Source organism: Antechinus flavipes, chromosome 1 (genome assembly GCF_016432865.1).
Source record: "Antechinus flavipes isolate AdamAnt ecotype Samford, QLD, Australia chromosome 1, AdamAnt_v2, whole genome shotgun sequence".
Classification (NCBI taxonomy): Eukaryota; Metazoa; Chordata; class Mammalia; order Dasyuromorphia; family Dasyuridae; genus Antechinus; species Antechinus flavipes.
This window is the reverse complement of record NC_067398.1, coordinates 671,636,999-671,663,610: the sequence shown is the minus strand read 5'-3', so window position 1 is coordinate 671,663,610 and position 26,612 is coordinate 671,636,999. Positions and strand designations below refer to the sequence as shown.

General features: G+C 42.8%; 3 protein-coding genes across 3 annotated transcripts in view; 1 reads left to right on the top strand and 2 right to left on the bottom strand.

Annotated features, from left to right (window-relative positions):
- The window catches only part of TMPRSS9 (transmembrane serine protease 9), a 56,441-nt gene extending 52,479 nt beyond the window's left edge, over positions 1-3,962 (top strand). The window contains 3 exon segments of the mRNA XM_051975763.1: positions 452-717; positions 1,831-1,967; positions 2,410-3,962. Coding sequence (XP_051831723.1) covers positions 452-717; positions 1,831-1,967; positions 2,410-2,571 — 565 coding nt within the window. The 3' untranslated portion in view covers positions 2,572-3,962.
- An 89-nt stretch (positions 3,963-4,051) lies between these two features.
- Positions 4,052-6,741, bottom strand: TIMM13 (translocase of inner mitochondrial membrane 13). The gene is made up of 3 exons (XM_051972227.1): positions 6,386-6,741; positions 6,204-6,272; positions 4,052-4,688 (listed from the first exon to the last, which is right to left on the bottom strand). Exons 1-3 carry the CDS (start codon positions 6,512-6,514, stop codon positions 4,590-4,592), a joined length of 297 nt encoding a protein of 98 aa, XP_051828187.1. The 5' UTR covers positions 6,515-6,741; the 3' UTR covers positions 4,052-4,589.
- A 4,406-nt stretch (positions 6,742-11,147) lies between these two features.
- Positions 11,148-26,612, bottom strand: part of LMNB2 (lamin B2) — a 32,106-nt gene continuing 16,641 nt past the window's right edge. Inside the window, exons 4-12 of the mRNA XM_051972226.1 lie at positions 26,030-26,155; positions 25,106-25,276; positions 24,637-24,762; positions 22,718-22,938; positions 20,228-20,519; positions 19,092-19,199; positions 18,373-18,492; positions 17,484-17,591; positions 11,148-15,880 (exon numbers count right to left, since the gene is read on the bottom strand). Of these exons, the coding sequence (XP_051828186.1) occupies positions 15,839-15,880; positions 17,484-17,591; positions 18,373-18,492; positions 19,092-19,199; positions 20,228-20,519; positions 22,718-22,938; positions 24,637-24,762; positions 25,106-25,276; positions 26,030-26,155 (1,314 nt within the window). The 3' untranslated portion in view covers positions 11,148-15,838. The remainder of the gene's footprint in view (positions 15,881-17,483; positions 17,592-18,372; positions 18,493-19,091; positions 19,200-20,227; positions 20,520-22,717; positions 22,939-24,636; positions 24,763-25,105; positions 25,277-26,029; positions 26,156-26,612) is intronic.

Genomic DNA, 26,612 nt, shown 5'->3' with positions numbered 1-26,612 from the left:
CATTGTGGGAAAAGAACTTGCTTTGCTCAAGGGCTCCTTGGATTTCAGCCCCAGCTCTACTATTTGGCATCTTGGGCAAGTCAGTTCCTCTTTCTGATGAGGTTGAATCAGATAAATCTCTTTGACCTCTTCTGACTCTTAAATCCTAGCTTTTTCTCCTTCAATTAAATCCCTTGAGGATATTCAATCTCAATTGGTTTCTTTTTTCCATCTCTAATAATTCTCAGAAGTAAATTGTGCAGAATAGCTTCTTATTGGGGGTGGAAGAAGCTTCTATGTCCTGGAAATTAGGAGTCAGGGCAGACCATGAGCAGGTGACTTAATCTGAGCCTCATTTTGCTCAGCTGCAAAATGAAGGTATTTGCAGTTCACTTGCTACCGTATGAAAATGCTTAATAAGATTGGTAGTTGTTGACAAAATGTAGTAGTGAAATTCTCTTCATTGTTTCAGTTACAGTGACCCCAACCTGTGGGTGGCCTTCCTGGGGACAGCCTCCCTGAGTGGTATGGATGGGAAGGTTGAGAAGGTGTACCGCATCTACAAGCACCCATTCTACAACATCTACACCTTGGACTATGATGTAGCCCTCCTAGAACTCTCTGCCCCTGTGAAATACAACAGTGTCATCAAGCCCATCTGCCTCCCAGACCACTCTCATCTCTTCACTGAAGGCACCAAGTGTTTCATCACAGGCTGGGGATCCATCCGGGAAGGAGGTAGGGAAATGACCCCTCTGAAAGTCCTTGAGTCGCCTACAGCTCACACCACCCTATCCACCCCACTGCAGCCCCTCTAATCCAAGGCTCAGCTAGGCAGACTAAACCAAGCCCAGTTTACTAATAAGCTCTACAGAATGATTGGCCTATGTTCCTGACTGGCCCTGTCCCCTGACTTTAAATCCAACACACTCTGGAAAGGGGGGGAAATGAGAACAAGGAGTGGGAATGGGGAGAACAAGCATTTATTAAACACCTACATTCTGAAAAGGGGCAGATGGGGGGCAGCGGAAGACACATCATCTCAGCTTCAAATCCCATCTCACTGTATGAACATGGACAAGACACAACTCAGTTTCCTCATCTGTAAAATGAACTGAGTCAACAAGCCACTCTTTGCCAAGATAACCCCTAATGGGGTCAGGAAGAGTGAGATCCAGCCACAAAACGTTCCAGACCATGCTGAGCACTTACAATTATTTTTGGTAATGAGGGGGAAATCTCGTAGGTCTCCAATCATGTCTTGTTCCCATAGGCTAAGCCCAATGAGCTCTAAAGTTAACGTCTGAATATGTGGGTCGGAATCACAGCTTGGACAAGTCACTGCCCTTGACCAAGCCTGTTTGCTCATGTGTAATGAGGCTGGTGACGAAATGACCTCCAAAGCCCCACTTCTCTGATGTCTCATCATCCCCAACCCCTATGTGACTGTAACTGGCTGCCAACACAAGGGGCAGCACATAGCCCTCAATGAAATCAGTTCCTCTGCCATCGGTGACCAGCTGTAGCTGACCTATTAGTTAAACCCAGACACATTTTAGGAAGGAGAACGAGTCTACATGTCACCATGACTGTGAAGGGTTTTGAATTCCAAGTGTGAAATGTTTTTTTAGGAAGGAATTGGAGCACTTTAAGGAGCTAGAAGAGAGTTAAAGATTTGAGCAGAGCACGACACATGATTTCAAATATGAGATGGACTCATTCTGCAAAAAAGCAACAAAAGCCTAACCTGTGGAAAGGCAGACTTTGGGGGCTACAAAGAAAAACTAGCACTTGTCCAAAAGATGCTCGAGTCCCTCCAGGAGGCCTTGCTAACTCCATTATGTTGAACAGGGCTGATGGTGAGGCACCTGCAGAAAGCCGTGGTGAACATCATTGGAGAAGAGACCTGCAGGAAGTTCTACCCCATCCAGATCAGTAACAGAATGCTGTGTGCCGGCTTCGCCCAGGGAGGTGTGGACAGCTGCTCGGTGAGCCCCAGCCCAGGTTCCCCCCTTTCCCGCACTGTCCCCAGGCTCCAGAGGCAGCTCCATCCGTAACCAGCACTCCACACAGACACCATCCCACCACACTTTACAGGTATACCATGTTTAACTGGAGGCACATTCACACCTATTTTCATTTGTAAAATTACAATATTTACTCACATTTCTTATGGGGAAAGGGCTCTATAAGCCTTCAGAATAGTTTACCCAACTTATATAGAAGGCAGAGTAGGTATCATTCTCATTTTAGATTGGTGACACAACCAGCTAGTGGTTGAGCTAGGACTGCTGCCTCAAACTCCCAATTCCTATGCATCTCGCGAGCAGTGACCCCCCCTTGTTCTTGGGAGCCGCAGAGGGTGGTCTGTCTTCTCCAGGCCCTGCCAGCTCAGCTCTGTGACCCTCTTTGCTGCTCTCATCCTTCCAGGGTGATGCCGGGGGACCGCTGGCTTGCAAGGAGCCCGCCGGGAGATGGTTTCTTGCTGGGGTCACCAGCTGGGGATACGGCTGTGCCAGGCCATACTTCCCGGGTGTCTACTCCAAGGTGACGGCTGTGAGGGGCTGGATCAGGCAGAACATCAGACTGTGATTGGCCAGGAAGATCAGGAGGCACGTGGCCAGCCTGAAGACTCCCCTGGCTTCAGGAGTCAACCTGAAGCAGGCAGTGGCTGCTGACCCTAAGGAGCATCCTGGCTCCTTATGTTGAACAGCAGCGATAGCCTGAAAGCCAAGAACCATCCCTAGTGGTAACTGATGGAATGGCGAGCTCTGCCACCGGGATGGATTTAGGGCAGGGGAGGGGAGGGCAGTTGCATTAACATGGTGCAATTTTATTAGACTATTTTATACAAGTAAACACAACCTGTTTCAGACTCTAGCTTGTGGGGGACAAGTGAATGACTGAGCCCTCCCCCCACCCCCTTAGGGCCACCCTTAGTCCAGGAGTAAGACTGCTGGGACAAAACCCATTATTTACTAGCACTAGTCACAGGCAGTCAATGTTGGAATTCTGTGCCTCTGTCTACCCGGGATTGAGGACAGGGAATCTTGAACATATTAGTCAGCACTGAATAAATGTTTGCTGAATTTTACTCTACAACTTGGGTGACCAAGGGCTAATCATTTCACCTCTTGGAGATTCAGTTTATTCATCTATAAAGTGGAGCTAGAATTTTAATACTTCACACTACCTGTTACACTTTACAAAACTGCATTGTCACCCTTCAAGTGCTATAGGTATTTTTGTGAATTATTTCAATCATCATTATTCCCCACCCATAATCAGAAATGACCCTCACAGGATGAGATGCTTAGCTGTGCTGAGACATACATCAAGATGATGTGTTACTGGCATCTCAGCATTCAGTCCAAGACCTCCTGAATCCCTGTGGCACCAGCCAATTGGACCACCAGACCTAAGTAAAGTCAGGAGGAACCCAAGCCAACCTTGAAAATACAAAACAGCATCCTTGATGGCTACGTGGTACAACAGATAGGACACCAGGCTGGGAATCAGGAAGCCACAGACAGCTTGAAGCTCTGGGCAATTCACTTTGCCCACTTGCCTCCATTTCCTCAACCATAAAATGGGAATAATAGCACCTACATTACAGGATCATTGTGAGAATCGAATAAGGAAGTTGTAAAGCACTTAGAACAGTGACAATAAGATTTAAGCACATCTACATAAATTACTATTATTATTCCTCCTCAAGGCAGCTTCAGCTAGAGACCTCAAAAAGCTGTTTTCTTCATAACCATCTGGGTCGTCACAGCCCCATTATACCAAAGAGAAGTGCTTCTTATAGCAAAAGAAGACATTCTAAACCACACTATTATGCTAAAATTTGAAAAGAGACCTCCCAGTCATTATGTGACTTGCCCAAGGTCACATGGGTGCCAGTGACTCCAAATGCAGATCCGTATCCCCCACACAGCTGGGCCAGGCAGGGCAGGACATTCCATTCAGCCCACTCTCAACCAAAAGAACATCTCCCAGCTCAGAGGCACAAACCTTTCAAAGAAAAATCCATACTTTTCTTTGCTCAGAAGATGGATAAAATAAGTAGTTCTGGTGTCACAGACAGGAATTTACTGTTTTCTGGATACATAACAGGCAGTGACGACATAGACCCTTGCTCGTGAGCTGGGCATCCCCAACTCAGAAGTGCCAAACAAGCCTTTCCCGGGGAATAGCCACAGACCCAGTTCAGAATCAGTATATGCTTGGAGCCAGTAATGTCAGATTCCGTCAGGAGGGGGCCAGGAGCTTCCCAGCCTGCAGGAGGACCTCCAATAGCCCAATCCTTCACCTATAAGCTGTAACCACAGCAGAGAAGGGGAGAACTGAGCCCTTAGAGAAGGGCAGAGATCCAGGCTCCACAAACAGGGCTTTTATTAGTGTGCTCATTATGGGCTGGGGAATCACCAAGGAATGGAGCCAAATTTCAGGAATCCTCCCCTGCCCCTGCCTTATTCCTTTCATTCTCAAAGCACCTTGTCAGAAGGGAGGATGGGAGGAGGATGAGCTCCCTGGCTGTGTCCAGAGTCGGCCACTCTGGACAACAGAGCCAGCGCTCCTGGATGTCCACTCCAAAAGCACATGCCTCACATGTTGGCTCGCTCCCGCTGCAATCTAGAGTTGTAGGCGCGGGACACTGTATTCCAGGCATCCATGTAGCGATCCATGCACATTGCAATGCACTTCTAAAGAGGAAACAGACGGGGAAGAAGGGACTCAGTACTCTGCTCTAACTGCCCTAGATCCTACATGGATCTAGTACAATATTGCCTAGAGTTCCAGGCCTGGAGTCACAAAGACCTAAATTCAAATATGGCCTCAGACAAACTACCTGTATGACTCCTGGCAAGTCACTTAACCCTGGTTGCCTCAATTTCCTCATTTATAAAATGAGCTGGAGAAGGAATTGAAAAGCCACTTCAGCATCTTTGCCAAGAAAAACCCAAATGGGATCACAAACAAAATGCCTGAAAACAAATTCTTCTTCATCTTCAGATAGTCAACAAGGAGACTGCCAAGTATGGCCAATGCCCATGAACCCAAGGGTTGCTTTCTCCTATCTTTCTAAGTAGTTCATGCTGCACTCCAATAGTAGGCAAGCTACCTTCCTCCAAACCCAAATCCTCAAGCTTTCACAGATTGCCAACAATAAATCTCAGGCCAATCCCTCCTGGTCTCCTTTAGGCCAGAATTCCTTAGAGTGAATGTAAATAACAATTGTAGCTGCTTAGGGCCAGTAAAAACTTGTTCCTGGGGGTCTTCCCAGGTCTTTCTCTGCAGCATTTCTTCTCATCCAGCCTTAAACACTGAGTGGGTAGTTGCTTCAGTCACACTGAGACCTATTAAGGGTCCCCCACTGCAGCCAGGGCCATCCCCAGTCCTCTTGATCTCTATTTGGCCACTGGACCCAGATGGCTCTGGAGGGGAAAGTGAGGCCGGTGAGTTCGCACAGCCCTCACTTAAATCCAATTCCTTTGCCTGTCATGGCACCACCTCCCTGATGTCACAGTAGTCTTTGAAATTGAAGGACAAACAAGAAATTTAAAGAAAAGCAAAAAAAAAAAAAAAAAACAAGTTCCACCCCCAAAAAGCTCATACTTAGGCAAGTCTAAAATAAATATGATGGAACATCACATGTTCCAACTCCAAAACTAGCATTCTTTGTATTTCACTCAAGATTTCTCTGGACATAACCTCTTAGACAGAGGACAGCACCTCACACCTTAGACACCCAGTCCCGTAATAACTGGGTTGCTTCTTTCAGTCCCTATTCTCGGGGTCCCCCCAAAGTAACCAGTTCTTGCCCCCTCCTCCCTCCTGGAATATTCCCACAGGCCAACTAGCCCCTCCAGCCTCCCTGTATCTTACTCCTAGTCTGTGGGTGCAACTTCTTAGGGCATGTGTCATGCAGGGAGGACAGGGGGAAGGATCACATTTGCCCACCCAGCTCGGGGTCTGCAAACCAGGTTCATTGCCAGTCTCCCCAGGCTCCACGTGATTCAATTTTAAGGGCTACCTCGGGGACTAGGTATGACTCAGGGTTATAGCCAGGGAGATTTTGCCCGAGATTCGCCCCAGCGGCAAGAGGGCAGTCCGCAACTCCACATCCCCTGATAGAGGGGCGGGGAAGTGCCGGCCCGACGCCCCGCGTGGGGCCACCGAGTCCGAGTCCTCCCCCTCCTCCCGCGAGGTGCCCTCACCTGCTCGGAGTTATCCAAGGAGCTGCCGGGTTTCCCAATGCACTTCCGGAAACACTTGTTCGTCATCCTCTGGAGGGGACAGGGAGACACAATGAACCCCGCGCAAGGGGACCCTCGGCCCGACCCTGGCCCCAGGCCCTGGTCCCCAGCCCCGGCGTCGCCCCCGCGCCCCGGCCCCGCACCTGCAGCAGCTCCTGCGCGTTGGCCACGGCAATCTGCACCTTCACCTGCTCCATGATGAGCCCTGGGTCCAGCTTCCCGCCCCCGGCCCCCGCCGCACTCCCGAAATCCGAACCGAAGCTGCCCTCCATGGCCCCCAAGCAATGTCACCAGGGCGCCGCCACTGCCGCCGCGTGCACCGACCCGTACCCGCACCGGAAGCCGGCCCCGGCGCACCACGGGAAACGGAGTCCCAGAGGAATCAAAAACTGAAAAGATAGGGAAGAGCCGGCGAGAAAAGAAAAAACTACAGTGCCCACAAAGCCACGCGCCACGAGTCGCGCTCTCTGAAGTGGTTCACGTAAGGCGAGACCGTGGGTCGTTAGGTGACCCTGCTCTTTGCGCTTGCGCAGCTCGTAAACTGCCTCGAGCCAGTTAGTTCAAGGGGTTGTGACATCACTAAGACCTCCCGGCTCCGCCCCACCCATACTGGGCGCTCCTAGGAGAACGGTAAACGTACTGGCAGTCCGCAACCTTCTTCCCCTTAGATGAGTAGGTTCCTCCCCCGTCCCTGCGCTACCGCGCAATGCAAGCTGGGACATCTCCCAACTCCCCAACATGAAAACACAAAGGAATAGTATCGGCCCAGCCCCGCCCGCAGGCGCCGTGGCCAGGCGAGAACAGACTCTCAGTGCGCAGGCGCCAAACCTTGCGCCAATCCACCAACTTTACCTTTGCGCAAGTGTCCAGACCCGTACAATGTGACCCCTTCACGGCTGCTCCGCACGCAGGTGCCCAGGATCTCTCTCTTACCTTCCCTCCCTTCCCCTGCTCTCCTTCCCGCGTTCCTGTTCCTGTGATTCAACCCCTCTCCCCATCAAACCGCAGTCCGCCCGTTCTAGTGGTAAACTTCAGAAGGAAGTTCGAGTCGGGAAACTGAGGCACATGGAGGTGGAGTACCGCGAGAGCTGAGATTTGAACCAGATCCTTTCACTTCCTATTCTACCAGGACAGTAGATCAGCTACTAGACTTTCCACGCCACAACTAGACTTTCCCTGGGTTTTAGCAAACACATAAGGTCACTGTCAGCCTGAAAAAACTCTAGGCTTTAAATAAAGGCTGCTAGGTGGACACAAGAGATAGCGCCGGATCTGGAGTCGCCAACACCTAGATTCAAAGCCAGCCCATACACTAATCATGTGAATCTACCTCAATTTCCTCATCTGTAAAATGGGGATTATTCTACAGCACTAACCTCTGGCGGCTGTACTGAGCAGAACAATTTTTTTTGTTTCTGACATTAAAAAAAATTGAGTTTGAAACTGTTCCTCCAGTCACTCCTCCACCCATTAAGAAGGCAAGCAATATTATGCTTGTTAGACATGTGGTCATGCAAAAAATATTTCCACATTAGCCATGTTGCAGGAAAATACAGTGAAATAGGCTTCAATCTGCACTCAACACTTTTATGAATTGGATAGCATTTTTATGAGTCATTTGGAAATGAAAATGACTATCTGTTCATAAAATAGGGAAAAGGACCCACACGTGCAAAAAGGTTGTGGAAACGTTTTGTAGTGCCAAGGAACTGGAAATTGAGAGGATGCTTATCAATTGAAAGACTGGCTAAATAAGTTATGGTATATGAATGTAATGGAATATTTCTGTTTTATAAGAAAGGATGACCAGGCTGCTTTCAGAAAAGCCTGGAAAGACATGCATGGACTAATGCTGAGTGAAATGAGAGAACCAGATCATTGTAAACAGTAACAGCAAAATTTATGTGATCAACTATGATAAACTAAGCTCTTCTCTCAATGCAGTGATCCAAGACAATTCCAATAGACTTGGAATGTAAAATGCCAGTCACATTCTATGGAGACAATGTTTTTTTTCTTGTGTTTCTGCCCTCCCCCCCTTTTTAGTCTGATTTTTCTTGCAGAACATGATAAATATGAAAATGTTTCAAAGGATTGTACATGCTGTCTTGGAGAGAGGGGAGGAAAAGGAGAGAAAAAATTTGGAACACAAAATCTTAGAAAAATACTATTGCAAATTATTTTTACATATCTTTTGGAAAAAAAGAAAAAATGAATATCTGTGAAGAACTACAAACCATCTTTTAAATGCTACTATAAATGATATGCTTATCAAATTTGCAGAGTGGATGGACACACACAAAGCTAAGAGTAATAGCTTAACAACAGTATTCCAAAAGATTTTTGTAGAGGACTGTCATCTGATTTGACACTATCACTGTCATTTACTTAAGAAAGCCCTAGCTAGACAGGGCTTACAGAATTTGGGGGAGACACCAAATGAGTAAGCTCTGGTTAGCCTGCTAATTCCAGCTTTATCTCTAATATTTACTAGTTTCCTTTCTTTCCTGTTACCTGTTCTTTACCTTCCTCTTTTGTGACTAAGACCTATAAAAGCCTCCTCAAACTGAGGCTTAGAATCTACTGATTTTTTGTATTCTGTGAGACAACACTGAGCATGTTATAAAAATATTTTGATATTGATATGAGTGGCAACAGTACCTATTAATGGATCCTTAAGTTTTTCTTTTCATATCATTTAGATGTTCATTTAGAACACAGGCAAAATCTAATAGGGATAAATGTTAAGTTTCATGAATTGAAACTTTAAAACTTCCAAGTAATACAGATAGACTCTATGGGAAATTTACGGGAAGGAATGGGAAGAGATGAAGGATAGGAAGGCATAAATCTAAATCCAGTTGGATTATTATCTCCATCACTTGAAGGTCACTGGTGAGACTACAGATCCACTGGAGTAATTTAAGTGTTCAACTTAGTTTCAAAAAGTCAACCTTCTAGGTACAGGTTGGGGGAAGCATTTGGTCATTGGATAATCTGAAACTCCTTAGATAATGAATTAAGAATGTCGAAAAGGAGCTCAGGTATACCCATCCTGGCCAATCGTAATACTAATCAATTTGCTATAAATTACCACAATTGAGCCTCAAATCCACTGGTCCCAGAGCCCTCTTATGGACACTGGTGCTTATAACAGGTAAGAGAATAAGCATTTATTAAGCACCTACTATTAAGCACTAAAGTGCTTTGCAATTATTATTTGATCCTCACAACAATGCCGTGAAACTGTTATACCCATTTTACAGTTGGCAGAACTAATAAGCAGTCAAAGGATGTGTCTACCTTATCCAGGGCCACACAGCTAACAAGTATCTTTAATATTTTTAATTTTCCTTAGTTACATATAAAACAATTTACATGTTTTTAAAACTTTTGAGTTCAAAATACTCTTCATTCCTCCCCATTCCTTGCAAAACACTCATAATGTTGCAAAAGAAAACATAGGTCAAACTCTCAAGAAAAAATACACATACATATATATGTGCTTCAGACTATGTTCAGATACAATCAGTTCTTTCTCTTGATTATGGATAGCATTTTTTATCATTAAGTCCTTCAGAGTAGTCTTGGATCATTGTATATCTCAGAATAGCAAAATTATTCATAGCTGATTATCCCACATTGTTATTAATTTGTACACAATAGATTTCTTTGCTTAAGCTCATGATTTTCCAGGTTTTGCTGAGAGCATCCTGCACGTCCTATCTTATAGAACTATAATATTCAATCACAACCACATACCACAATTTAGCAATTCCCCAATTCATAATACTCTCAATTTCAGTTTTTTGGCCTAAGATCTGCAATATTTTTGTACTGATTTTTGTAAATTTGACTCAGTTCTTCATCTATTTGAGAAATGAGGCTTTCATCAGAGAAACTTGCTTCAAATTTTTCATGCATACCACATAATTATATACTGTTTTCATAATTACATATATAATTACATGCTATTTCCCTGTTTACTCTTTCCTTTCACCTGGTCCCTCCTCAAAAGTGAACTAACAAGTTTATCTTGAGGTTTGATGTGGATTGAGATTTTCTGACTCCAGACTCAGTGCTCACCAGAACCAGGATTAAATGTTAAGCTTTTTATTCATTCATTTGTTCCTACTACAAATCTAGGTGGGAGAGATCAGTATATGATAACTGAAATGGATGACAGATACCATGAGTTAAAACACAAAGGTGGATACACTATTAATTCCTTTTTGACAAATAAAACTGAGGGACCTCAACAGTTCTACCAGCAAAATGCTGACAAAGCTGTGTTGAATTGTTGTGCCACAGTTCCCTTCCAATTGTTCTGCCTCAGTTTCCCTAAATTGTTCTCCTCAATCCCCCTGGTTGCAACCCGGCTTTTCTGCTCATTAGAACTAAGATGATTAGGACTGTGGAGCTCTGGCATTCCATTAGACTCCAGATGTCCTATCTCAGATACCTAATTGGTATTGTCTATATCTCCAAGTCCACACTTCCTGGCTCTAGTTGGACACCTCCTTAACTCCCAATTTGTTAGAATTTATGGTCCTACCCCCCAATCTGTCAGAACTGGATTGATGGTCCCTGCCTGGAGATTCCTGTTCACCAGAGTTTGGACTCCAGACCCCCCACCACCTTTGTTTAGCTACCAGAGCTCAGAGCTATATGTCATTGAGAACTCCCATTGACTGCTGGATTCTTGGAGACAATAGTCTCATTCAGCCCTGGGATCAAAAATCTTTTCTTTTGATCCCAGTAAATCTCTCCCTATCAGAAATCCAAATAAACTATTAAAAACTTATCTTGTCTCAGTTTCTCCAGCACTACAGGGTGAGTATCGGGGTCTCCCACAAATAGCAATAGTATTTGTTTTAAAAGCCCAAACAAATTCAGACCCAACTATTAAGTCAAAACATTTATTGAAGTGTCTTGTACAAAAAAGGTTCCAGTCATAAAACGTATATTACAAATCATTGAAAAAGACATTTGGCATGCATGTATATTCTTTAAAAAAAAAAACATTTTTGAAATGATAAAGTCTAGATTATCACATAGTTCTCAGATGCTCTGCATGATGATCCATTATCTCTATTGAAGTTTGTGGGTTTTGCCATGATAACTATTCAACTCAGTAAGTCATTAAAACCTTTTTTTTTTTTCTTTTTACAGCAGTGTTCATAAAGAATACATCCATAATGATCAATGGTCACTATATAAATAGAACAAAGCTATCTAAAAGTTGTATGGTTAAAACTACCATTCAAGTCAAAAGTCATTATCTTTATGAAAATAGTATGATGTGGAAAGTGATCTCAGTCATTTGCAGGCTTTTGGGCCTTGCTCTTCTTTTAACAGTTTATTGCTTACAACTTTAGTAGGATAACCTGGGGAGGAATGTTGGTCCTGCCCAATCACTAAAGAATCAAGTTTTCATGATCTTTTGAGTTGCACTAATACCTTTCACAAAAGTAATCCCCCCTCCCCACCCCACCCTACCCTTTCCCAGTTCTAGGATTTATTTTACTCAAAGGATCAAGTCAGGCTTCAACACATGCTTTTCTAGGGTCATCACTGCTACTCTCACCTAACCATTTTTTTCATCTAGACCTTAGCATTTCAAGAAAAAAGGCATTATGTTTACAAAGAATAATTGTATGTAAATGTGGGCTTATACAAAACAAGAAAAAAAAATCACCTCTGAGTTATTTTAAAGTGGTATAAAGCTAAGCATATTTGAGGGCAAGTAAAAATTCTGTTTCCCAGGCCATGTTCAGCATTAAAAAGGTTCATGCTGCTCAATGTTTCCAAATACTCTATTTCCATTTTCCATTATGGGCTAACATGCAGCCACCAAACAGTAAACCTTCCAGCCAAGAGCCTCCCAACATAAGCCTAAAACCAGTTCTAAAAAGACAACAGAGAACTAGGAAAAGGGCTCAAGACTGTGGAGCAAACTTAGCTCCTGGACCTGCCCTAGTCTCCAAGGACACCTTGATTGAAAAAAGTTCTTTCCTGGGCAGCAAAGAAATTGAATAAGAAATTGTTTAATCACTTTTTCCCAACACATGGAACAAGAGTCACCAAGAAACTATCTCCAGTTCCTCAGCTTCCACTTGATACTTTTATGGTTTAATCCAAATAGGAATGAATGCCGCTCCTTTCCTGTTTGATTGGGATAATTGGGCCTTCTTAAAACCCTGGGTCAGAAGGCTAAGTACAGAGGGAATGCCCCTTCACAGTTAATATTATTCACATTGTGATAATGACCAGAGATGCTCTGGCACCTCATTATTTGCTGCATGCAGGTGACTAGCTGCCTACTTTATGTGAAACCCATCAAGTGGGCTCCCTCCAGAAAAACAAATAGCTGATTCCCTGGAGGTATTTTTCCTCCATTTGCTTTGGGAGAAGATGAGACTACAAGGAAAGAAGGGGTTTGCTGCACAGCTCAGCTATTTCTGGAATCCCTCCCTAAAGCTTCTACATGGCAAGCATATTAGCACATACAGCCACCTTCTACCATCTCATTCTGTCTACAAGGCATATTTTGTTAAATGATTGGAATGGCCAATGGCTGCTTCCCTGGGTTTAACTGAAATTTGGCCATTACTGCCTCTTTTCACCTCTTCAGGTGTAAAACAAAATCATACCTGCAATCAGACAGCTGGACAATTAATTCCAAAGACACTCTGTCATTCAAAAGGAGATCAATGGAGAGGACCAAACCCCTCAGCTCAAAATTTCAAGAGCTTACTGAGAACGACGACAAACCAGGCGAGCCTAAATCCTTCCAACTCCTCCCTCACTTTAAAATCTCCTTAACCTAATTAAATTTAATGTTGCCCAAGCCTGGTTATAACTGATACGGCCGGCATGTTCCCCAGCAAATTCCACATGATTTAGAAAGGTAAAAGACAAACGTCTCTGGTCATTTAGTTTTGAACAGCTAGTGGAAGGAATACAGTAGTTTATATGTGTCTCTACTTAAAAATCAGGAATTGCCTTTTAAAAGTGTTTGGGTAGCAGTGATCTCTTTAAGAACATGACAACAAAGGCTGCCTTGACTCTGGAGAGAGGACAGTCTAGTCTTTGAGCAACATTGTTTTTTGGTAGATAAGACGTAAAGTTGTCATGATATAACCTTCTTGGACCCTGCTTTTGGGAATGTTTCTTCAGAAAGGTAGGACATACCCAGAGGCTCCAAGAGGAAAGCTTAATCAAAGCCAAACTGATAGACACTTCAGTTCCTGACACACAATTCCCTAAAGAAAGCAAGTCACATGTGGTACACACAGTAGTAGAGGGAAAACAATGACTATTTCTACACTTAGGAGTGAAACATGGGATTTGCATAAACTCTAGTTTAATCCACCCACCTAGCTCTATAGGAAGCAACCTATTTTCTAGAGTTTGGGAAAGGAACCTGTTTCACTCAGTCAGGCAGAAAACAGTCAATGGCTCAGATAATTTGAAATCTAATTCAAGCTACTTGTACACAAGGGAATTCACCTTAAAAAAAAAAAACAAACAAACAATAACAACTGAGGGAGCTATGACTGCTCAATGTAGAGGGAGAAAATACCAAGTAAACAGAGAGAGCAAAATGAGCCCAGGCGGGGACATGGAGCTGAGCACCATCCCAGTGTTGATCCAGCCTGTAACAAGGTTCCAGCCACTAGTATAAGAGCTCCCCAGGCCAGATGAAGCTATCTGCATACTGGCCAACATAAAAAAATAAATATCCATTTAAAAAAAATAACTTCTATGTATACAGGTAGGAGGGCATGTAAACACAGCAAGTTAGCAGGAGAGACTTGGGCCTCGGCAGCTGGAAGGTGGACTGCATGATTTTTAAATTATCAGTCTAGGAAAGGTTAATTTGCATTTGCATGTTTTGTCTGAGAAACATAATTTCAGCAAGAAGATATATGTATATATAGATAGATATAGATAGGTGCATATATATTTGACAAAGATAGGTATGATTTTACTACATATTTTGTTATCCCCCCCCATACAAAGAGCAGGAGTAACAGAAAAGTCAGTCAAATTCAAGGGAAAAAGTCAACATTATCCAAAGTAGCCACCTATTACTCTAAAAATGCCCACACCCTGATACTGCCATCAGGAGTGAAATAGGCTGCATTATACATAAAGGGAGCAGCTCAGACTCCACGTTAACAGCCCCCTTCAGAGGAAGACATTTGTTAAGACTCATCTGCACCATCAATATTTTTCTTCTTTTAATCTAAGTGCTAATTAGTCCAATCAACTGAATGGCTTTTGATACTTTCCACCCCAGACACTACATTTGGCTAGCTTTTTATCTTGTAGCAAAGAGTATTTGTAAACCTGATCTAATCAGCCCACAATGACTTGCTCCTTGACACTAAAGTTATTTGAGGTTGTGGAGACATAATAACCTTGCTGAGTGGTTAAGAACCAAGTTTTTTGAAATCTTAATTTTCAGCCCTGTTGCACTACAGGCTAAGTCACAAAGGTAAATGCCATTAGCCAGACCTGCAAGGACTAGCAGTAGCAAGCAATCAGGGAACATCCAAGAACCACAACATCCTCTCAAGAACTTCAGGCCATACCAACAGAGTTCATGAGTAGTTCAAGAGCAAAATTTACAAAAGACTAGTGCCAGGCTGGCCTGTGAAAAGAATCCAAATGCCCTGAAGAGTTTAAAAAACAAAACAAAACCAAAAAAAAAAAAAAAAACTGAATTTGTTATCAGGGAGTCACAATGCTTTGTGTTGCTTAGATAGATGCAAATGTCAGTTTCTGATATTCACTGAAACATGATAGAGGAAGCCTGAGACTAAACCGCACTTGGCAGAAGTTATTATAAACATTTTATGCAGGGCAGATCACACATCAAATCCCCATCAGGTGATCCATCCTAATTCCCCTCAAGGAAATTTAAAAAAAAAAAAAAAAAAGAAAAGAAAGACAAATTTGTTTCAATATTCTATTCTCCTAATTTTGTACACAATGGGTCATGTTGCAAAAGCCTGCATCTGCAGGCCCCAACCACCAAGGCAACATGGCAACCTCAACTTTAGATTTGATAGAAAACACTAAAAAATATTATCCTGTGCCCTCTTCACAACTAGTGGCTATTCTGGGAAGGATCCTGGGGTATGTGTGTAGGGGTGGAAGTAATTTCTCACTTCATGATTCCTTCCCAGGGAATCCAGCCATCATCAGGGAATAATTTCTGGAACAGTAACTCAAGTTTATAATCTATACCCTCCACCCCTAATTCCCCCCAAAAAAGCCTACTTTCAGAAATTTTGGTAAGATTTACTGATCTGAAAATTTCTAATTCACTCAATGCTAAAATGGGGGAAATGCAGTAATTGGACAGTAGTGTTGAAGGGAGTCCTAAAGTTCAGGGGGGAGGGGAGAGAGACACCCAACCCAAGGAGGAAGAGAGGAGAGGAGAAATCCATTCAAAAATTCTGGCAGTTTGGTTAAAAAATCTCTAGAAATGTAACAAGGAATAAAGAAATCCAATGATACAAAAATAGTTTTCAGCGGCTCTGAGGAAAGGCAGGAGCTGGGTAAGGAAAGTGAGTGGTAGACACTCACATCACTGAACAGCCTCTGGAGGTCGTCCGGGGGTCTCCCTGAAAGAGAAATCAGGAGTCAGGGAGAGTTACTTGCCAATAAGAGTTACTTGCCAATAGAAGAAATAGTTATCAGAAGCTCATCCAAGTTCAGGAGGGTGAATATACAACTTCAGTGGAACCTGGCCTATCTACCCATTTAGTGATTTGTCTTTTTCAGCCAACTCAAAAGGGTGAAAGGAAGGCATTTGGGGTATGTTCAATTCAGGACACTTTAAATATCTTTGTGCATAAAGGCAGATTATGAAAAACCTAACTGTTCTTTAAAGACCTAAATGACTCATGAAAAATGGCTGCCATTTATTCTACTTAGCTCAAGAAAGCAAAACTAGGACTGATAAGTAAAAATTAGAGTGGAGCAGATTTGAACTGTCTAAAAATGTTCTAACAGTAAATGCTGTTCAGAAATACAAGGGATGATCAGTCCTGCGAAGCCAGGAAGCCTTCTGCACTAAGGACATTCTATTGAAGTGACTGCAAAAACAGCTCTCAAAGAGAGCATCTCATACAAAGTTGTTGTTTCTTGGGGGAAGGGAATTCATATTTCACATAAGTTGGTTTCTGGGGACCCTTCCAACTCGGCAAATCTAGGGCTCTACATAAATTTGTAGACTCCTTAGAAAGACCAGTTTTGATAAGAAGGTCAAGAGCTTTCAGTTATTTTTCTGTCACGTCCAATTCTTTCTGATCTCAATAGGAGTTTTCTCGGAAAAGATATTGGAGTAGTCAGTCATTTCGTTCTCCAATTCATTTTACAGATGAGGAAACTAAAGCAAACAGGGTGAAGTGACGTGCCCAGCGTTACACAGCTAGGAAGTCTCTGAGCCACATTTGAGAACAGTCTTCCTGATATCAGTTTTTAATTTTATTTTTTATTTATTAATACATTCTATTTTTAAAAATATACAGCCCACAGGGATCCTTATATATGAATTAAGGGCCCCATTTCTATTGGTATTTGACCTACTCTAGACTATCAAAGGCAATCCCCACATTGAAGTACTGGACATTCTTAGAAAACTTGTGTAGAAGTTAATCTCTTTCTGCTCCTGTTATCAATTTTCAGGCTTCAAAATTGTCTGAAAAGTGTGCTGTGGTGGCACAGAATGCCAGATCTGGAGTCAGGAAGACCCAAGTTTCAATCTGATACTTTACCAGTAGGATTATGCAGGTGCAAACTGGGGTACTAAGTAGCTACTAATTATTACTCACATACAAGGAAGCTTGAGAGTATAACTAAATTATGCACATTTTCTTAGGCCTGTGATCACAATGATATTCTAATACTAATCAAGGCAGACCAACATGAACCTTCCTCCAACTTCTAATTAGCACAGCTAGAAATGTATTGTCACCAATAACACCTATGTGTCTCCACATACCCTTAACCCAGATCAATAAAGAAGGCATTTCAGAGGATCAGCTGGCTCTGATTTCACCAAGCATCTGATGTTTTAAAACACAAAAGCCTTGTGACAATCAGGTTGGTGTAAGTCAGTAGGAAACACAAGGACCAGATGAACTCGTAGTCCAGTAAGACTCCAATGAACATACCCAAACTACTCTGTGGACAAAGACCCAGAAAGACAAGATGGACATTTACCTGTTGGTGGAAAAGATCTTCTTCACCAAAGTCTGCTTCTTCCTCCTCCTCTTCTTCCCCATTCTCTTGCACAACTAGTGACTGAGTCACTGTTCTCACAGCCACTTCCTAGGCAAAGCAAACAGGGCCACACTAAGCAAGTTGTCCATGTTGGGGGAGGGGAGAAGAAGAGTAGAGTCCTCTTCCCCTCAAGGTCCCAGAAGATCTATTGGGAGCATTGTTCCTAGCCTAGCTATGTCCTTGCATAAGAAAATACTCTCTCTGCATTTCAGCTCCCTTTGATGCCTAGCACACAGAGATGATTCAAGGATCAAATAAGGTAACTACTGGTACAAGAACTCTAGATGGGGTAGTGAAGTGGCGCAGTGGATAGAACACCAACCCTGAAGTCAGGAGGACCTGAGTTCAAATCTGACCTGAGACACTTAACACTTCCTGTGTGATCCTGAGCAAGTTACTTAACCCCAATTGCCTCAGCAAATAATAATAAAATATGTATAAGCTAACATAACTGCACCTTTAATTTTAACAGGACAGAATTTTGGGGGTCGAAATTTACTTTTTATCTTTTGCCTAAATGCTAAATTTCATGTACTACATGCATAGAGTTGCCTCTTTTTGTAGCACATGGCATTGCCCCCAAATGCTCCAGGGGCTTTCTGGGGTAATAGGAAAGTTTTAATCATGTGGAATAGAGGGCTCAGTATGAGCCTGTTTCTATAGAAAGCCCCTAGTCCTGATAGATTTTCTGAGGGGACCCTGTCAACTAGCTGGTAACCCAAAGAATGCATGGAAGATAAGGCAAATATGGATGCTGTCTTTTGAGGGCAAAGAGCTGAGGGTACTGCAACTACAAGCCAGTTAGCCTCAACCAAGCCTAAATAAATACCTCTCCATCTGCGTTGACCAGGTACGTCCGAAAATTTCCACCAGTGCCCCAGCTGCTCTGGTTCTTCCATACAAGAACAGATGGTGGGCTATGAGTCACACCAGCATCTGCTGCCCAGATCTGAGAAAAAAAACACAGTGAGAGCTTCTTCTACATTGTTCCTAGTTACTCACATCCAAAGTACCTGTGTCACAAACATCTGAAGTCTCCAATCAGAAGATGCCTCTCTACCCTCTCTTCTAATTGCCTTATAAGAGATACCAGCCAGTTAGGAGATCAGTCCCTTTCTTCAGAGGAAAAAGAAAAGCATCACGTGTTTCTTCCTTGTCCACAGGGCTTTTAAAGTATTCTCCCACCTCACCCACCTCCTAATCCAATCCCAGATGATTTAACTAAAACTTAGACCTGTCTACCCCATCTTCCCCTCCAATATAAGTTCTGAGATCTCCTTCTACCTGGCTCCTGACCCAAGAAAAGTGATGTGATAAGAATTCTATATAACTCTAACTGTTGCTTCCTGAAAGTTTCAAGGGTGGAGAAGGATCATTGGCCCTCTTCCCTTCCTTCTCAAACTAGAAAGTCTGCTTCAATTCTCCTGGCACCCATGACAGGAGTGGAGCAAGACCCCTTCTCTCCCCTCTCCTTTCCCCTCCTTCTCTTCCCCCCTCCCCCCCCAGTTCTAGCCCAATAGCCTCAACAATTAGTCCTCTCTAACTTACCGTTACAGTTTGCCCAGCCCGAAGAACATACTTGGGAGTAAATTTATAAGCAATTTCTTCACCTTCTCCAATCTGTCTCTTTAGCCTCCAATTACCCAGAGACTGATCCTAGAGAAAACACAAAAGAAGCCAGGTTAGCCAAGCAAGACAAAGCTCTGGAAGCTCCTAGTTTTCTATAACACATGATGTTTTTTAGAAAGTACTTTTTTTCTAAAACCTTGTTTTCCATGTAAAGATATAATTAAAACTTTCCTTTTGGTTCATTTGGAAATTTTAAGTAACGTTTCTCTGGTCCACAAGTCTTTTCCAAATTTGTATTTGCCTTACACTTTCATCACCCCCCCTCTCCTCCCCAAAATGTGGGTAATATGTTAAGGACTAAGTCTTTCTTTCTTTCTTTTTTTTTTTTTTTGGGGGGGGGGGGTTTGAGGCAATTGGGGTTAAGTGGCTTGCCCAGCACCACACAACTAGGAAGTGTTAAGTATCTGAGGCCAGATTTGAACTCAAATAGTCCTGACTTCAGGGCTGGTACTCTATCCTCTGTGCTTTCTAGCTGCCCCAGGCCTTTTCTTAAAGGAAATGGATGAAGGTATACCAAAGCTTTAGGATTGTTTGGTTTATTTTTTTCGAAGCAATGGGGAGAGTAAATGATTTGCCCAGAGTCACACAAGTAGTAAATGTCTGAGGCTGGATTTGAATTTGTATTCCTAACTCTAGGAACTTTAGACACTAACCCTAACTCTAGGGTCAGTGTTCTATCCATTGCCCCACAGGATACTAAAGTTTGGGGAGAAAAAAATACAATTTCCTCATCCCCAGAAGATATTAGCCTATCACCCCCCCCACCCTTTACCATTACTCAGAAAGAATTTTCTATATTGATCAATGGGAGAATATCCCTTACAATCCTTAAAAAAGTGGTCAAGGAAGAAATTAACTTTTGACTATCACAACCCCAAACCATAACTTAACACATTTTCATTATCTCTTGATTTCTACATAACCTTAAATTGACGTGAATCCTCAGGTTGCCTGGCTCTATCCCACCAAGCTGCTGATTTGAATTGAAAGCTTTCTCCCCACCTCTAGTCCTCCACTTTTGCCCATCTCAAGGCATGGGTTTGCCCCATTCTCACTTTATCAGAGCTGTTCTTGAGTTGCACAAATTTTCCCTCCAGATCAATCTCCTCTATGCTGATGCTCCCTGTGGTAGAGGCTTGCTGTGACAGCTGAAAACTGCTACTGCTGGCACTGCTGGCACTACTGCCAGTGCCGATGCCACTGGTGCCACTGCCTGAATGCTCCTCCAGCTCTACTCGCTTCCTCTTGCTTCGAGAAGAACGGATTGCAGATGTGCTGCTGCTACTGCTGCTTGAGGTGGCTCTAGACACTGTGACTCGGGAGGATGGGCTAGGAGACAGTTTTAACCTGCAAACCAAAAAGAAAAAAAAAAAGGTTCAAGGAAGGTTGGCAGAAATTCCTATCAGGTGACACTTTTTCAGGGGGATGATATATATAACTCCAGGGATGGGAGTTGGCCCATAGTGCTGTCTTCAGGAACAGGAGGCTAGGCTGGACAGATTACTCATCACTGACTCATAAAAGCATTTTGGAGGTTTCCTAAGGAAATCTAGGGAGCAGCTTGGCTGAAGCAAAGGAACAAGGAGGGGGAAGGTAGTAGGTGTTATCTGTGTATATATAAGAGAATCCAGACTAAAGGCTCAATTAGATTCCTGCTTTCATGTAGTTTCAGAAGGGCTGCAATTAAGTCCAGAAGACAAAATTCTGGCCTCCAGGCTCCTTCTATCAATGAGCCAAACCTTATCTGCATTGTTCAAGCCAGATAATTTCAGCTCTAATTTAGGTTCCCAGGAAAAAAGTCAGGTACAACAAGAATGGCAAAACAGCTGCTTAGAGATGAACTGAGCAAGGTCCATGAGAAGTTCCAGCAGACTTGCCCACTGAGACAATACAGGGAAAGAAATCCTCTACATGACAGAGATATACAGATGGCAACAGCGTCCAGATTTCACACCTATGCCAAAGGCTTGGTTTTCATTTGTTTTTTAGATACCAATGATATGGAAAACAAAAAATAACAACGCTACATTTTAACAAGTAATGAAAAAGCAGAGCTTAGATGAACCTCAAGGGTTCTGCCGAACAAAATAGCAGAATCTCATTTACCCTTTTTGCAAAATCCTCACATTATCATAATGGCAACTCTATTCTTCTGTATATGCCAGAAAAAGAGCAAACTTAAGAGCCTTCTCTATCACATTGAACAGAGCCATGGCCAAAAATTAAAAAGGCTGTTATAAAGGAGATTTAGCCTCAGGTGAGAACTCTCTAAAAATGAGTCACCCAAAAGTGAAATGAACCTGCCTGCTCGGGAATAGCTTGGATGAGATGTTGAGGCCCTTTCCAATTTGGAGACTGAAGATTTTAGGCTAATGTAATCGTTCCCCCCACCTAACAAGACAAAGTTTGTGAAGACAAGTCCTTTATAGCACTTGGCACAAGTGCTCAATAAATGATAACTGAATTGAAGTTTGTCTTACTATCCCACAGCTCAGGCAACTTCAACAGTGATGATTAGTTAAGCAAATGAATTGTTGATCATCAATCAATAGCAATAACTCACATAGATGTCAATCATTTAGAAATGTCAATTATACAGAACCCAATAGAATTATACAGAAGTCTTTCAAGCAATTGCAATGGAATACCATTGTGTTATAATAAACAACAAATGAAGATTTTAGGGGAACATGAGAAGACATGTATGAACTAATTTATGTTTGCAAAGGGAAGTGAGCAAAATAAAGAGAACAAAAAAATAAAGGTCAAAGGTGATATAATTCTGACTGATCAGGATCAGAAGAGATAGCAATTTCCTTCCCACCTAAAGCCAGACAGCAAGTGTGGGCTCAGCTGTATTTGGGTCAAGGTGAGGTTGGGGTGGGGGAAGAGGCATAGGGGTTGTAGCTGAAACTCATTGATGTAAAAACAAAGTAATTCAATAAATGTTACCCAATTAGCCAAAAACTGTGACACATGTTCAGGAACTCAAGTATAGACATTATTTTCCAGAGGATTATCCCAAAAAATCTGATTCTTTATACAAAATTTAAATAAGACAAGGTTATCTGGTTTCCCAATCAAAAGTAGTATCGATAGGGTTAAGGGAGAGCATTGCTAAGGGGAACAGTCAGGTAAGAATTGATAGTCTGGCAGTGAGGAATAGACAGGAAAAAGGCAAGAAACAGACACAGGAAAACTGGAAGACCAGCATCACAGGGGCTGAATGTGCAGAAGATCTCCACATACAAACACTGAAGGATCATTCTCAAAAATGTAACATTATGTACAGTGTCTCCCTGAAATAGCCAGGAAAGAGTATGATACATTTTAGACATCTACCCCAAGAACTGGTTCAAACCACAAAAAGGATCCGATTCTTAAAAGGAATTTGCTTCAGGTCTCTAAAACAATTTCTATAGAATACAATCCTAATAATGCTGGACAAATGAAGTATTGCTGTAATTGTCAGTGAGGGCCCCAGGAGCTCTATTCCTCCCTCCTGAAATATTATTGAAGCTAAGAGGGCAACCAGCTTCCCTTACCTCTCCTCCTCCCCTTCCAAGAGTTTTCGATAGGCATTGATTTCCATGTCCAAGGCAAGCTTCACATCAAGCAGTTCCTGATACTCAGTCAGCTGCTGCTGCATCTGGTCCCTCATCTCTGTCATTTCCCGCTCCTTGGCATCCAGCATCTTTCGGAACTTCTCCCGCTCCCCACTCAAAATCTCCTCCAGCTCACGGATTCGATCTTCTGCTGCACTGGCCTACAGTTTCACAGAATGTGGTTAATCCAACTGCTCAGACTCCATTATCATCCAAGGAACCTGAGAGCCCAAACCAGGCAGCAGAGGAGGAAAAAAACTAATCCCAAAAGTGAGGCATGAGCCAAAGAAGTGGATGGGAAAGAAGCCATGTTCTTCTCCCCTAAGTGTCTTACACCATACTTGCTTACAGGAAGAGATCAGCTTCAAAACCAGGGAAGAGCTTCCTCACTATTGGTGTTCTGAGTCCTCCTTGTCCTAACCTCTCACACCCAAACATTCATCCTCACAGATCTACTTCCTCTCTATAATCTCTCTGCATTGTTACCCCACCACTCCATAGCCTGGCCCCCAGGCTCACAGCCTCTCTGCTATTTTTCATGACTGGCAGAAATAATCCTTCTTATACAAAGACTACTCCCTGTTTGGAACTCACCAGGGCTCAGCTCCCTTTGGTCTATAAATAGACACAAAAAAAATCAAAGCTTTTCTGCATGGCATTCAAGGCCCTCTGTAATGTGGCTTATACCATATCACATTATCCCCTCCAAAATCTTTTTTGTCTTCCTGTCCCTCAAACACACCATGACCTTGTTTTTTCTTGGTATCTTTTGTCTCATATGCCTAGGGCAGCACTTCTTAAAGTTTGGTCTGAGATCAATTGTTCTCACAATGGTCTAAGATGTTATCTGACTACTCAACTAACCATTCCTCCCTTTTCCAACAACCTATTTGTGTAAGGTTGGATATTTTCTTCATGTACCTCAACCAAAAAAAGCTATCACAATACCAATAAACACTGATTAAATGCCTATAATGTGTCAGTACACACTGTGCTAAGTAACAGACTGAAGACAGCAGAGGTTATGAGAATTCAGTTTCTATTTTTAAGTCAAAAATTCATGAGATCTGTGAAAATATATAAAGTAATGCAATTCTCACTAATTTTTATTCTGGAAAAACTATTTTTTAACAACATATAAAGTGTTTATTATTTTTAAATGAATATTTTTATAATGTATCTATCGGTTTTATTTCTAATACAGTGAACAGCGATAGCTCTAACCCATAACACAAAAAAGCTCTTTGGGACCCTCAATCACTTTTAAGAGTGTAAAGGGGCCCTTTATAATTCAAAAACCCCTGGCATCAAGTATCCTTCAGGCTTCACACAGTCCTTCAATCTCACTATGGAACACTGTATTCTAGTGTAGATTTGAGTTTTGTCTCCCTAAAAGCCCATAAATTCCATGTGGGCAGGATCTATGTCTAATCTAAACTACTCTATTCTTCAAAGCACTGCCTATACTCAGTGAATGGTAACTACTGAATGAATGAACTAGAAGAGCAATTTGAATTGAGTCAGAAAAATGGGTTAGGAGGCTGAGTCAAGCCCTTCATATTCCTAAGCCCAATATTCTTCACAGGTAAAATGCAAAGTGACACTTGTTTTCAGGACAGTGCTTTGTCAGCCAAAGTACTATACAAAATTATGAGCATTTCAATTATTCTTATGAGATTTGAAGCTAGAAAAACAGTTTCTCTGAGCTAAATGAGAATGAGAAAGGCATCAATGTTGTATGAGGCCTGGTAGCATGTGGATGGATGGACAGCTCTCCAAGAGCACAAAGTACATGTTTAAATGTCTCTGATAAAATTCAGTAAGGAACCCAAAAAAGGCAGAGGGGCCCAAGGCCTCACCTGTTTCTGGAGGCTGGAGAGTTGGTAGCTGAGGGACTCCACTCTCATGCGGGCTTCCTTTAGCTCCTCCCGAGCTGCGCTAGCTGCTTTGTCATTTTGGTCAGAGCACAGTTTGGCGTTCTCCAGCTGGAAGAGGAAAGGAAGGAAGACATGGTGGGACAAAGCACTTAGAGGGAAGCTCACAGCTTTTCCCACTAACTACCTGGCCTCTGCAAATGGAAGGCAAGCATCTACACCCCACAGGCCTTGATATGGACATGGGGGATAGGAGAGCAGGAGGACCCAGCTCCCACAATCCATGAGAATGGTCAGATGTGGCTGCAGGGACCATTAGCACCACAGTTACAGAACATAGGAGCCTTTACATTCTCAGGCTGCCCTAGATGCTCATTTTAGCCTGACTTCAATAAAATGAGGATTGCTGAGATGCTATGAACTCCTCTGGAATAGCAGACCCTCTTGCTCATACCTTGGCCTGGTAGGTCTGTTCCAGCTCCAACTTGTAGAGCCTCACTTGCTCATCATGCTGATTACGAAGGTCCTCTAAGGCCTGTGCCATCTTGAATTCATATTCCTGCTGACGGCTGCTATCAACCTCTACCAAACGGCGTTCGTGGCTTTTCCGAGTCTCTCGTACCTCCTGGTCCGAAAAAGAAGAGGAATTACTAGATATCATTTGTGTACTCCTCAGCAGAAAGGTGGAAAGCTGGAAGCTTTCTTGCTATAGTTTTCTCTCCTAAACAGCATCAAGAGAGTGAATGAGAAGGTGAACTGACCCAAACTTCTATCGAGGATCCCTGTTTCATCACAGATGTAAATAACAAGAAAGAGAAAAAATATTAGGAAGTCTTTTAAGCCACTTTAAGTCACTGACAATTAAAGGCCACAAGAGCTGCCCATATTTACTTTGAGTGGACAAAGCTGTCACTTTCCTGCTTATGTCTCGTTTGGACACAACTTTGGATTTCTTTTTTAATCCACTTAACATGTACAAAAATACTAGATGTCAGATGCTGATGGAGACAGTTTAGAAAGAACATAGCAATCAACCCAAGTCAGGTCTTAAAACTCCAGTTGAGTGAGGCTATTTGGACCCAAAGCCTGTCCACACTGCCTAATTTCTAAAGATACTGGGAGCCCTGAGAGAGTGGAGAAGAGGACTCCCTTAGGACAAAACAGGCAGCCAGTTCCAAGAGGACAGGATATTTGAGGATCTTGGTGAGGCAATGGGCGGTCAAGGGGGAAGGTCTCTGACTCCTTCACAATATGTTGAAAGCTATCCTAGCTCTTGTCTGGGTGCCAAGGAGAAGTAGAAGACATTACCATTTTGGAACTCTATACCTCCCCACCCTGAGGACCCTTTCTTCACAACAAGGTAACAGGTCTAAAATACCTCTTCAAATATGTTCTTCCGGAAGTCTAGCTCTTCCTGCAAGCTCTGATAGCGATTCTCCAAGTCCACCCGCATCAGCGTCTCCTTCTCCAACTGCTTTTTTGCCACAGCATGACCATCTTCTGCCTGATATTAAGGGTTAGAATCCAACATGCTCAGGTTCCTTCCTCCTACTCCCCAACCCCCTTCTTAACCCAAACTTTCTTGGGACTTTTAGGTTTTAATGACAGGCATCCACAAGTTAGGTCAGAGAGCAAGCAAACCTCAAACCTGGAAAATGTAGTAGAAAGAACCCTTAATGTGCAGTCACCCAAAATGGGTTGGAATCCCAAACTAGAACTTTTTATTTATGTGATCAAGCCAAATCCCTCCACCTCTGTTTCCTTATTTGTATGAGGACAAGAACTCTTAAACCACCTACTTGATGGGTTGTTAAGAGCCAAACTAGGATAATAGATTCTTGGTTAATAGTGAGTATTCCATTCAAGTCAATTGTTCGCATTTTGAGACAATTAAAGTGTTACTAAAGACATGGCAATTCACATGGCTGCAATCATTGGAGTCATACTCTGACTTTGCATAA

Coding starts and splice junctions, on each gene's coding strand:
- TIMM13 (XM_051972227.1), bottom strand. CDS start 6,514: ATGGAGGGCAGCTTCGGTTCGGATTTCGGGAGTGCGGCGGGGGCCGGG. Junction 6,273..6,385: donor ACGCGCAGGAGCTGCTGCAG/GTGCGGGGCCGG, acceptor TGTCCCCTCCAG/AGGATGACGAACAAGTGTTT. Junction 4,689..6,203: donor CCTTGGATAACTCCGAGCAG/GTGAGGGCACCT, acceptor TTTCCTCTTTAG/AAGTGCATTGCAATGTGCAT.